The sequence below is a fragment of the Colius striatus genome, chromosome 12 (genome assembly GCF_028858725.1).
Source record: "Colius striatus isolate bColStr4 chromosome 12, bColStr4.1.hap1, whole genome shotgun sequence".
Classification (NCBI taxonomy): Eukaryota; Metazoa; Chordata; class Aves; order Coliiformes; family Coliidae; genus Colius; species Colius striatus.
In genome coordinates, this window is record NC_084770.1 from 25,993,264 (window position 1) to 26,006,867 (window position 13,604).

At 48.3% G+C, this 13,604-nt stretch overlaps 1 protein-coding gene across 1 annotated transcript in view; it reads left to right on the top strand.

The window, feature by feature from the left end:
- Positions 1-822: 822 nt before the first annotated feature.
- The window catches only part of LOC133626406 (glypican-5-like), a 115,912-nt gene continuing 103,130 nt past the window's right edge, over positions 823-13,604 (top strand). The window contains exon 1 of the mRNA XM_062005311.1: positions 823-991. Within this exon, the coding sequence (XP_061861295.1) occupies positions 823-991 (169 nt within the window). The remainder of the gene's footprint in view (positions 992-13,604) is intronic.

Sequence of the window (13,604 nt, forward strand, 5' to 3'; positions counted from 1 at the left end):
GGTGTCTGCAGTGACTAGGTGGAGTTAACACCTGTCTCTTGAAGATTCTTCCATGGGCTCTATGTCACCTGCTAGGAATTTCAGAACTGAAGCACAGCATGCATGATTTTCTAACCTGCTGTGCTTATGGGCTTTGTATCTGCTGTAGCTTGCCTGTCCATATCTGGGTTACTTAAGACTTCGACTTGATTTGACACAGATCTGTCACCTTGGTCTCAGTGGCCTGGAGAGACTGCATAGATACCCTGTTTTCACAGAGTATACTTTGGAATACTTGGGTATTCAACTTCCCTGGATACTGTGGGTGCTGGATGCCGTGGTGGGCTCCCGTCCCCCAAACCCACACCCAAAAGGTAGTAGCAGGGACTGTGCGACAGTACAGCAGCACTCCCTACAGCCGCAGCCCCCGCAACCTTTGCTACCTCGCGTGGGTTTTGGGGGCGGGAGCCCGCGGAGGGGGCCGGGACCCACCACGGCATCCAGCACCCCTTCTCCATCAGCGCCAAACTCTCGGGCCGGTCGAGGCGGGCGCAGCATCGGCGCGCCCGTAGCGGAGGCGCCCGTAGCGGAGGCGCCCGTCAGGACTCTCCTCCCCTCCTCTCTCTTCTCCCCCTAATTACGGCAAGAGGCAGCGGGCGGGGGGCGGCGGCGTCCCCCTCGGACCCCGCGGGGAGGGGCGGGCGCCGGCGGCCGCTCTCGCCGAGGAGGAGCGCGGGAGGCGGGCGGGGGCAGCGCTGCCGCCGAGAGCGGCGTCCGCCACCGCCGCCCGGCACACGGCCCGCGCCCCGCAGCGCTCCGGCCCGCGGCCGCCGGGGGTGCGACATGGCCGCCGACGGGAGCCGCGGGGTCCTGGGGCTGTGGCTGCTGGCGGCGGCGGGGCTGTGCGGCGGGGTGGCGGCCGGCAAGTCACCCAGCTGCCACGAAGTGCGGACGGCGTTTCAGCTGCGGCAGATAGGACCCCTCAAGCTGGTCCCCGACGTGCCCACGGCTGGTCAGTACCGAGTGGCATCTCGCCGGGGCGAGGTGGGGGAGGGGGGTGGTCGCGGGGTGCTGCGGGAGCGGCTCCGGGACGGAGGGGCCGTGCTGGCCGGGGCTCGCCTCTGCCCGCGGCCTCGGAGCAGTGAAGCTCCCTTGGCTCCGGTGCCGCCGTGCCGGGTCCTCCCGCCGCGCCGGTGCCGCCGTCGGGGGCTGCGCGCCCGCCTGCCAAGAGCCGGTGCGCCGCGCCTCGCCGCAGCCAGCGCCGCCGTTCCGGCCGCTCGCCCGCAGCGAGGAACGGAGCGGGTCTGGCGCGGCTGTTATTAAAGTAGTTTTTAAAGAACTTGCTAGGAAGAGAGACCGGAGTGACTGCGCGGGTTTCGCGTTGTGCAGATACCGCTTATTGTTCGCTGCCTTAAGCACCGGGCCTTTTCCCCCCACGCGTTTAAGTGCGGTGTGATGCCTTTGCTAAGTACATCGTGAGTACCTTAAAGCAAAGGCTTCCTCCCGTAAAGGATCCCTTTCTTAGAAGGTTGATTGTTAACTGAGACGTTCCGGTCGTTAAGGAACACTTGTTTAGTTGACCAGGCTGGTGAATTCATTCTGACTTCTGACTTGGGAAGAGTTTTGAGTAGATGAGTTCAGGAACGTTGTCATAAGGCAAGGCAGAGGTAACACCTTGGAGGGATACAGCCCACAGAAATTAGCTTTCCTTTAGTTAGGCAGCGAGTCTGCAGTACTCAATACTTGTGAAAGCTGATGAGCAGAGTGGCATTCCTTTTTGGTTTTTCATACAGCTCCTGAACAATGTGACACACATTGTATAATACAATATTCTGCAATTCCTCCTTTAGAATTCATTGGAAGGAAATAGAGTGCATTGCGATGTCAAACTCAGTAAACCCTTCTGAATGACCATGCTGCTGTCCAAATAACGCAGTTGCATCCCTGACTTCTACGTGTTTTAAGAAGAAGTTTACAAGAAGTAGAATTAAGAAACCTATCAGTCTCAGAAAACAATCTCTGGCCGCCTCATGTTAGCAGAATTGCCTGTGTGTAATGGTCTAAATGTCAGGTTGGGCTGGGGCTTTATTATTTCTTTTTTCAGTAGTTCGAAGCCTGCTGAGTTTGATGGGAAGACTTCTTACAGTAAATGAGGTTTGGATATATATTCTGGCATAGGTTTCTGTCTTGGAAGTAGATTTGATATGTCGTTGGGCTGATCTCTTACAACAACTCTTCTGGCTGTAAACAATTGCCCAGTGCTGATCTTTACCTTTACTCTGCATAAAGTAGTTGAGATGACACATGGCATAAAGTTGCCTGTAAGCAAGGGCTCGTTCCTCAGTCCAGCACTTGTTTTTGAGAGCTAAATAGGAAAGCTAGTAAAAAACCCAGGTAAAACCAGGCTTTTCGTATGTTTTGGTGCACACTTAAACTTCATTCCTGAGCTCTTTCTGGAAGAAGTTCCTCAGACTTTAAAGTGATTGTTTCACATTTTCTGTAGAGCTCTAGTACTGTGGATGAAACTGCTTCAAGAAGGGAGGTGGAAATGCTGTGATGCTTCAGAGAGAATTCGTTGTATTCTTGTGTTGTATTGAACTTTCCTATTGAGTAACAAGCTTTCAAAAAAGAAACAGCACGAGAGAAGGTGAAGAAGGCTAATATGCCTTTAAATTTTAGCTCATGAAGGTTTCTTTTGAAGGGGATAATTGGAGCAGAGGAGACCTGAGGAAAAGTGGCATGTATTGATCTTCTCTGGGTTTTTTTTTGAGTAATGTTCAACTCCACTAAAGCTTGTGTATGACAATGATTTATCTTTCTAGGCCTGCTGTCATGTGTCCTCTTTTAATTAAGCACTGTAGCGTTTTCCAGTGTTGGCATCTAGTAGCTATTATCGGTGAACAAATGTTAATACACCTCCCCCATGGACACTGAGGCTCATTTTATTATGTTTTGTAACAACACACAAATGTTGGAGCATCTCCTCTGAAGACTTCAGACTATTGTCAGTTAAAGGAGAAGAAAGAAGCATGGCAGGCAGCTGAGGGTGACAGGAGAGAGCAGCGTGCTTGGCAGAAGAACTTACTAGTCCTTAAGTTACACCCCAGGCCTCAGTTACATTCATGTTGGCTTTTGGCCAAAAAAAAGGGAACTTCTGTCCCATTGTCTGTTTACTAGTTATTTTCAATCAGAAAAGTGTTTAAAGCCCTTGGCTGATCTCAAGGCAGCATTTATAGGCTAGTACAACAAATCTGACTGAGGTTAAAGTCTTAAGGATTATTAAGTTCTTAAAACCTTCTGGAAAATCAGTATCTCGGTTGAGAAAAGGCGCAGCCCAGGGCTGAGCAAGGGGTAAGCAGACAGACTGTCAAGGTGTATTATTTTCTGTCTCCCCATATGGATAGTGCCCATTTCACTTGCAAAAAAACCCAAACCATTTGGGAGAGTTTGTAGCCCACAGCCTCCTGGAGTATTAGTTGTGGTTGCAGAGTTGGTGGATCCTGCACGCAATGATGGATCCTGCATACAAGCTTCATGGGGACTGGTAGCTGTTTCCCTGTGTGGTCAGACAGGTTGCTGACTGCTAAGGAGGTAGGAGAGTGGCATCAGCAAGATCTCCAGTGAGGTGGAGAGTGGCTTTGGGTAGGACCTGCCAGCCTCTTTTATAAAACAGAGTAGCAAGGGAAGGAGGAAGGCTCCTGGGGAAACAGCACTTTTGGTTTTAAGGTGTGATAGGAATCTGGCAGCAACCTTTCTGAAAATTGCCACCATCTGGAGCGAGCTCTTAGAGATGCCTGGGAGCCTCCTCTTACCTTGCTCTTCCATAAATTCCCCCTAAAGATGTGATTTTTCTACTCTGAAGTCTAGTCTATTAATGACTGCAGGACTAAGGAAGAGGAGTGCAGGACATGCAGGACAAGGGGTGAATGCAGCAAATCTCCTTGGTCTGTAAGATTTCTCTGCTAGTGGAATTTGTGCTGCTGTTAGCCTGGTTTTCTGGAACAAACTGAATGTTCCAAGGGGAATTTGCTGCAAATAGCAAACAGGTTGGTAGGTAAAGGTACTGCTGCCTTGGCTGTGATTCAGAGGAAAGATTTCTTTTGTGTGTCTTCCCCCAGACTGGAAAATGAGGTAATATGTTCCCAGTCTTGTACTGTGATTATCACAGGCCGAGTTGGGATGTTTTTGTGGGAGCCTCTTGGTTAACTTTTTTGGTGAGAGAATTATATGTTGTCTCCATGGGTGAAGGGCTATGTTAATCCTGCCAGAGGACTAAGCCTTTGGTTCCAGGAAGTCTAGATACCTCCAATCTGATGCGTACTGCTACGTATGGTATTTCTCCCAGACATGGGGCTGCTGTCAGCGATACCCTGGGAGCCCTGGGTTATATTACAGCGTAACTGCAGGCTGGCATGGGCTGTGTCTAAAGTACAGTTTATTCACAGGCTTTTCTGTGGCAGGGAGCACGGTGGTGGGCTGGCTCTCACTGCTGTCCAAATTTACAGCAGGAAAACTGAATGAACTCAGCTGGAGTCTGTGACTTGTCCACGCTCAGGCAGTGAATTGCGGGAGAAACCGAAATAAAAGTAGTCCTCTTGATTCCCTTGGTATCATGTAACCACGAGAACATCCTCCCCATTTCTATAGGCTCAGTTCTCATCCCTCCCATACACATACTGGTGTATGATCATGCAAAAAAAAAGCATCAGTAAATATTTGGTAAGAAGAGGTAGAAGAATTGGGATGATTTCTGGTAAGCAAAGAAAGTATTTGTCACTTGTGAAAGAACTCTAGGAACTCTTCATCTGCTAAATCTTGTTGACTACCAAAAGGATGATTTGCTGCTCTGCTGCTTTACAGAAAGCACAGAAGCTACCCAGATTGTACTCTGGGACTCACTTCTGAAGGGCAGATTTTGTCTTATAAAAGCTGCTTCATTCTCTACTGTCATCCTGCACCTTAAATCAGCAGGAGTGTTCTGGACCATGTGTTTGTACTGAATATCCCACAGCAGAGCTGAACATGCAGTAACAATTAGTAAGTGAAAACTATTTTACTTTCTGAATAGCAACAGGAAAGTACTGCATTCCTACCAGAAGCTCATTCTTTGGAGCAGGGGCTGGCTCAGGGTGGGAGCACCCAGAGAGCGGGACAAGCCTCTACCTTGGTTTCCATTCTGTTCTTTATAATATCCTGTGGCTCAGCAGCCACGGAGGCGAGGGGGCAGACGGCCGTGGTCTGCTCTGATGGGTCCTGGATTGGTGTCCTCTGCAGACCCATGTGCCACAGCACAGCCTGCAGCAGCCAGGGCAGTTGTCTGTGACTGACAACCCCCTTGTCTGACAGGGCCTCATCCAGCAACTCCTGAAATGTTGGCACAGACACGGCTGGTGTTCCGCAGCAGCAAACGGGACAAAGGATCGGAATGGGGAGGAGCAGGAGCAGCAAAAGGACCAGCCCCAGCTGGGCTTGATCTTACACATGCAGTTAGTCCTGGGGCAAGTGAAACCCTCTGACACCTGACCACACACTGGGGGGAAGATGCACCAGGAATTTCAAAGAGGAGGAAGGGGGTCAGGGGATGCTCCCCAGATGCCCGGCACCCTCCTGGCCGCCTCTGAGGTTCCCCTGGGGATTTCCCACTGGGCGCAGCCCCAGCTGTCCCACACACACAGCCACGGGTCCCCAGCTGTGACACCCCCAGTTTCCCCACCCTCCCACCCTGGGACTGCAGTTTCCCTGCGCAGTAGCTCTCCACTCATGACACAACTCGTCCTGGGTCTCAGCACATACTGGAGCCTTCTTCCATCTGAAGGTTATGGCAGATGCCCCTGAGCCGTGGGGCTGGTGTAATGGGAAGAGGGGGGGGCATTTCCTCAAGCCTGGGGGCAAAGAAAGGGTTCCACTGCTTTGGTCTGCAGGTGGGAAACATCAGCCTTTATTACTGCTTGCTGCCTCTGCTCCCTGGCCTGCTCAGGGCCCAGCACAGATGCGGGAGGTTGGTCAAGGTACTAGTTGGGAGGTAAGAGCTGTGTTCACTGGGGAACGAGGCTGGAGCTGTTGCTGGAGGGGCTTGAGGGGCTGCAGGCACACACTTCCTAGGACCCTTGGCACAGTCACCCTTCCCTCCCTTCTGCAGCTGCTCCAGGAGGCTCTTGCAGACCTGCTCCTGGTGCGTCATCTGGCTCAGCACCTCCTGGATGGTCTCATTCAGCCACTCTGTGCGGGCATCAAACTAGCTGTGGCTGACTTCGCTGGCCGGGGCGGCTTTGTACTCTTTCTGGCAAGAGGGAAAGGCAGGAGAGTTGACGGGTGAGGGATGGAGGTTGGGTGGGCAGGGGCAGCTCCCAGTGGGAGCAGGAGAAGGAGAGGTGGCTACACAGCCCCACTTGGCCCATCACCCCTGTGGGGTCAGTGCCACCAGTGGAAGGGACGCGGGGCGAGAGCGAGGGACCTGGCGAGGGACCCGCAGCCGCTCTGGAAATCCTCCTGCCCTGCCCGACCCGTTCTGCCAGTGAGCACCCAAGGGGTCCTGTGGCCATGGGCTGTCAGTGCCAGCACAACACGTGGATTAAGGCTTTGCTGTCCTTCCATGCTGCTGGCTTGTCCATGCCAATCTGAAGGGGAGGGTCATGGCAGCCCCCTCTCATGACCACCGTGCCAGCATCTCCCTACCTGTCTGCTCTCCAGCTGCTGCGTCGCCTCCTTACCAGACACCTGGGACTTTAAGGACTCCACCAGCACCTTGAGCTTCTGCTGGCGCTGGTAGAGCGTCTTCATCTGTGCGCTGGTGTCGGCGCTGGAGCTGCAATATGCTTCCAGCGCCTGCTCTGTGCTCTGCACCTTTGTCCTCAGCTGGTCCAGCTGCAGGAAGGGAAGAGGACATCAGCTCTGAGAGGGGATGGATGTGGCCAACGAGACCAGGTGCCGTGGAGGCTTGATGGCTGCATCCAGCCCGAGGCCCTGGCTGGGACCTCCACCAGGAACCCCCTGCTGAGATGAAAGGCAGTGGCAGCGCTCCCCCTCACCTGGCCCTGCAGCTCAGTGGACACCGAGGCTGCCAACTGCTCCAGCGTGGCCTTGGTCGCTTCTTGCCGCTCTTGCAGCTCCTCCAGCTGCTGCTTCACTTCCACCTGCGTGGCCCTGGTCAGGGAGATGGGGATGCAGGCAGGCTGAGCCTCTATGGGGCTTCTGGGGGTGTCACTTGCCCTGAAAGCAGGATGCTCCGAGCCCCCCTGGGGCCTCCTTCAGCTGCCTGATCTGGGAGCAGCAGAGGGGCACAGTCAGGGCACGGCCGTCCACGTTGTGCCAGCATGGGGACCCTCTGGCTGCCTCCTCCCTGCCCACACCCACTGCCACTCACCTCCTCCTCCTTGCTCTGCAGGTTGTTCTGCAGATCCTTCACCTGGCCCTGCAGATCCTTCACCGGGCCCTGCAGATCCTTCACCTGGCCCTGCAGCTCAGCCAGGAGTCTGTTGGTGTTCTCCTGGTCTAGAGAGACATGGTCCAAGGGGTCATGTCGTCAGTGAGGGGGATGTGGCCCTCACTCTGCCTGTCCCCTTGCCAGACACCCCCCACCAGCCCCCCAGGGCTTGTACCTCTCGGGTGCAGCTTCTCCAGCTCAGCCTGGGCTGCTTTGGTGGCTTCCAGCTGGGCCTCTTGCTCCTTCAGCAGGAGCCAATAAGTCCCAATGGTCTTGTCTGGAACCCTGAGCCTCTGCTGGCTCAAGAATGGCAATCTGTCTGTCTGAGGGGCCTGACGGCTGGGAGGGATGGCAGAGAGAGCTGTCAGCCCTCTTCCTTCTCCAGAATGTATCACAGTATCTTGTTCTGTTTGGATCCGCACAAATAACCTGAGCCCCAAGCTAAGAGCTGCATCCATGGGATTACATAGTACAGATTTAGGAGGAGAAGGATTTTTCCCTCCTTTTGTGTCCTCTGTCACCCAGCATGGTCTTCTGTAGATCTGGGTGTGCCAGGAGGCTATGTGTGGTCTGGGCAGGACTGTTGAGTGTGGAGTAAGGATAGTAGTGTGCCTAACTACTCTGCTGTAAAGATGGCAACTGTCCAGAATACTTATGGCTGTATTTGGTCTGTTTCAAGAGAAAAGCAGTTTTTATACCAATGCTGATGAATGGAACTGTCCTTTGGTCTCTGAACTGCTTTAGTAACACTGGTCATTACGACCATCCTGTGGAACAATGTAAGGACAATATTTGGATGCCCATTTTAGGATGTCAAATGGAACTCTGGTGGCTGAGACCTTAGACAATTCCATATTGAGTCCTGTAGTCTAGTGGCATCATGGCAAGTAGACCAACATGGCTTAGAAATGCAATGTAAGCAATTCCACTGCTCCATGATTTTTTCAGCAGACACTTCATCTGCCTCCAGTGAGTTTACTTTTGAGGTGAGAAGTTTCTGCACTGCTGTAGTAGTGTAACACTCAAAAGCTGACTCTGGTTTGAAGGTGGTCTTTTCTATACAAGGTACTGCACAGGCATGCCAGGTGCTTGCCCTAGCAGTCTTACAGAAGAAATTTATAGAGTGCTTGACTGCCTTAGACCTCCTTGTGTCTCTAAGTGCTGTTGTACAGCACCAAGCACCTGAGCAGTATTTAGCAAATGGTGATTGATGGAGCAACTGTAACCTTACCTCTTATGAGTAAGCACTGTGCATATACTTTCATGAGAATAAATGTACCTGTTTCACTCTTTTCAGTACATCAGCTTTACATTATTTGAAGTTATTATTTTAAGCTATTAATTACTTTCTTGGTGTATTCATATGTGCATAATCAATGTGTAAAACTTTTACTTGTGAAGTTTCAAGGCTCTAGTTCAAATAATACAGGAAGGACTTCAGAAAATGGAGGAATTTTAAATGTCACAGGTTATCATTAACTTCATTTGCTAAAGTCTCAGGAAGTATTATTAATAGGTATAATATCCTCAGGTTGTTTCTTATATTTCAATAGCTAAAACATAGGAATAAAGAGCAAGTGTAGCCAGGCAATTGTGTAGGAACTTCAGAGCTCTAGCTGACAGAAAATTACTCGGCTAGAACTTGTCTTAATCAGTCTTTCCCCTCTTTTCTCTTGATATGTAGTTTTTAGCTTTATATGACTCTGCCATATTCTGCTTGTCTGTGTTCTTACTGGGTTTCTTTTAATACTGGTGATCAACATACACGTGCATTTGAAGTATGGATGGATGGATTTTTGGTCTTCTAATTACTGCTTCCTGGGGTCATGGTCTTTCCAGTGTTCTTCTATCGGGTGGTGGATGTGATAGGCATTCTGGAGGGCCTCCCTTCTCTGAGGAGCTTGCTCTGACAAAGAGCCTCTTGCTCTGCTGTGCAGACCACTGCCAAGTCCTTTAAAAACGAATGAGAGACAAATTTCAGAGCACTGCATTCCAAACCTGACAATATCACATAGGTCATAGTAGCTTTGTTTGGCAGCTAGTTAAAGTGGATAGTTCAGCACATCCCTAGATGTTAATGGTTAAATGTATTCATTGTTCCAACAAGGGCCCTATTCATAAGGGGACTATTCTCTGCTCGTTATGCATGCATAATTCCCATTGATGCTACTGGGGGTTAAGTGTGTGTAGTGAGGGGGGAGAGTGAAGCTCATGTTTACACATCCATGTTTGCACTCAGAGATGAAGTTTTGTAACACATGAGAAATTGATTGAAGAACGGAGGGAAAAGTGACACTTGCATAACTGACTTCTGCCTTGAACACCATACTTTATCAATGATTAGGAATATTACTCTAGTGCTGTTATTAGAGAAGCCTTTTGAAAGTAAGTGCTTGGAAATTCAAGATTCTTATTTGGATATCAAAATAAGGACTCCGAATCTTTCCCTTTGTGCACAAAGTTTTGCAGACTTCTGGCTCATGCTAATCAGGGTGACAAGATTTTGTGATTTATTATACAATATGGGTATTTTCCATGGACAACCTTCAAATTAAGATTCCTCACTCTTAGGTGCACATCAAAGTAGTGTAAAAGCCATAAAGAAGCTAAGCATCGCCTAAGAAAGCCTTTCAAGTTCCAGAAAGTGCTTGAGGGTTTTGAAGTGCTCTAATCTCTGACATGGGTGACGTGCTAGGCTAGCACTTTTTTGTTTTGTCACAAATCATCCATGCACATAGTGCAAAGGGACCCTGACAAAGTCATTTTACTTTTGAAAAGAGCTGCTTTTTTCATACCATTATGTCTCCCATTCACATCTACATGTTTGCTTCCACTTTGTTCAGGTCTAAGTAGCCGGGCATTTGCATAGTCTTCCCTTTGTTCTCAGTAAATATGGAGTAAAATGAGCAAGATCCGTGCTGTGAAATTAAAGCTCTACTCTTGAGAGATCTTAAGGGCCAAATCCTCACAAAAGGTGAGGTAACATAGTGCCAAAGGAGCTAGTGTCCAGAACAGCTTGCCCTTGGGTGTTTGTGCTGGGAAATGTGAATAAAGGGAGGATAATCTGGTGAAAACTGGGTGTAATTAGAAAAATACACTGCTGAGAGCTACTGAAAGAACAGAATGATAGAAAATAGTGCTGAAATGGACCTGAAGTGATCATCTGGTCCATTCCTGCTACTTTCAGACAGGATAAACTGTGTTTGAATCACAGTGATAGAAGATAACCACATTTTAGACTGTTTATTCCAGTGCTTAATTACCTTACTGCATTGGTTTTTTGCTGATACAAAACCTAACCCTCACTAAAATACAGGCCTTTTGCTTCTTAACATCTTCCTCGTTCCAGTAACACTCACATATGTGACAACTGCTCCAGTTTGTTCTGCTCTGAAACCACACTCTGTTTGCACAAGTGACAGATACAGCATTAAGCTTTTTTGTGTAAATGAATCCAGTCTAAGTCTGGGACACGTGCACCTGGAATGAATGGAGCTAATTCAAGATGTTGTAACTCGTTAAGCATCATAACTCGATTTGGTCTCTGAGCCCAAAGAATATGTTTCTTCTTCCTTTGTAAATTTTAGAGTATTGTGAAGAAGAAATTGTGTAGCAGACATACAGTGTGAGAATATCAAATTCCATGCTCATTGATGCCGAATAACTGATTCACAGATTTGCTGTGTAATGGTAGAAGGCAGGATGCAGAAAAAGCAATTTTCAAGTGATCAAGCTCTCATAGTTGCTACTGGAAAACTGCAGCACTGTAGCCCAGCAGCATGGAAATCAGCCTCCTGTAAATAGAGGAAGGTGGCCAAAGCTTTAGGTCTCTTGCAAACAGAAATAGGATTTCCAGAGCATATCTAAGGATCTCCAGTTTTTCAAGTCATGTAATTCTGGCCCTTAACCCTCTGTGTTGTTCAGTGTGTCACTGTTTTGGGCAGTGGTTTATTGTCACTGATGTAAGGAAATTATTCTTGCTTCATGGCTGAAAAATCAGGGCTCAGAGGTCAGGGTTGTTTATGCATATGTCTCCATGTGGATTTTGTCTTACTCCAGTATGCTCTGAATAAATGTAATCCAGTGCTGTTCTGCAAGCAGCATAACCATACCTGGCATGATGCTGTGCCTGGATTCAGAGCATCTTCTACTGCTTCCAGATGAGAGCTTTTGTCTTATTGCTCCAAAGCATGCATGTTTGCCTGCAAAATATTATATAGCTGTACTCCAAATGACTTGTCCTGGAGTCTGTCAAAGGATGACATCTCAAAGCCTTCTGTCCCATGTTCCTGCCCTATTGTCCTTACATAAGGAAATGAAAAAGAACTGAAAGGCCTGAGTCATGTTTTTAGAAGGGACAGAGGCTTGCAAAGTAACATTTGGGGAAAAGCACCCAGGATCTGGTATGGCTGCCCTGTGTTGACAAGTCAAAATAGTCCCTCCTTGCAACACACAAGGTGAATCAGTTTATCCAAAGTGCAGAACAGTATGTGCTTTTTCAGTTGCCTGTTTTTACATAGGCAATTAAAAGGAGAGATGTAATGACTGTGAGGGCAGGAGAACAAAGCATGTGTAGAAAAACCACTTGCTTCCCAAAATGGAGTAGGACTTAAAAAAAATGATTGAAAACATTGCAGTCAGAGAAAAGCTTTCAAACTTCTCCTCATAGAAGACTTGACTTTAATCTCCTAATCTTAGTTTTGAAGTCTGGGAAAAAAATATGTTACTGGTTGGAGCAGTTCAAAGTTGTATTTGGCTGAAGCATTGCACTTTCAGTTTCAAGCTGCAGTATCTTCCTAACCTGCCTTGCTGCAGATGTGTCAGGAAATAGAAATATTTGCCTTCCCCAAAAAGGAGCTGTAGCTTGGCTGTATGTGGTTGTGGTTTAAAGCTCACTGGGAGCTCCCCCTTTGCTGGTCACAGACCTGCCATGCTCTGTAGCCTTCTCTGATAAAAAGAAACCCCAACTGTGATGAAAAATGTCAGTGTTGTTGTTTGGCAGGGCTGTTAGCTTAAATTTGGAAAGTTTATTCTGGAGTCACTAGCACAGGTACCAAAGCATTAGCTTTGTAGCAAGGATTGAATAGAGCCAAATCCTGTCAGTTTGGCTGCTGTTGTCTCTCTGATGACTGCCATCCTCAAACCAGCTTCCTTTCTTAACTGCTTGCCTGTGGCCTTCCCAAATGTGGATTGAGTGCAGCCACTGCTGCCTGCTAAGCACGTGCAGCTGGCTTCAGCCAGCTGTGCAACATGGTGGGCTGCCATGTCCATCTCGAATGGTTAGCTCTGAAGCATCCGTAATGTTGTTAGTTTGGAATGGAATAACACAAGCAAGAAGAGAAACGTGATCAGTTCAGTGTGCCGTGACTGATGCCTTGTTTTAGTGATGTAAGGGAAGAAACATGGTTTCTTAATTTATGTAACAGGTATATAGGATCAAAATCAAAACCAGGCTCTCGAGGAACACTGAACATGCACATAGCAAAAGTCAGCCTCTGCTAGGAATTGCTTGCAGTCTAAGTAAGCAAATGAAAGGTACATATCCTTCTAAACACGTGGGAAGCAAAGTGTGGCGGTTTACCTGGGGTCAGATGTACATTTTAGCATTGCCAACCCTAGGAGCCCATCAAAAATTTTCACTAAAATTGTTTTATTTTGGATATTTCACACAGGTTTTTAGAGGTTTCCCCGTTCTCCTTAAACAAAAAGGAAGAGGGAATGGAATCGTAAAGGAGTTAGTTGAATCACTGTTGAACATTGGTAGAAATTGTCCAGTAAGCCTGTGTATGACTTGAGAATGGCCAAACTGGTCAAGAGTGCTGGGGGTTTGGGCTGTAAAATTAGCACTTCAAGGAAGACAGATACACGTTTTTGAAGGAAAGAGAACATGTTGTCTGAGTACTTGGCTTCATGTTTTCCTTTCAAGTGAGATGGCAGAAATGGAAGTATTCAAATCTTGGATGGGAAGGAAGGGTCAGGGAACTGTTATTCCTTGCTTCTCCAATACTACTTGCAGTTTCCCTTTCTGAGCGTGTGCCCCAAATGTCTACTAATTAGTCTTCTGGTTTGTTTATGGATCTTTCTTTGCCTTTGTTTATTCTTCCAGTCTAACCTTTTTACAGAGTTTCACGTTGCCAGATAAAATAGGAATAGGAAATACAAAAAGATTAGGAAACACAATTGAATATGAATGTATCAACAT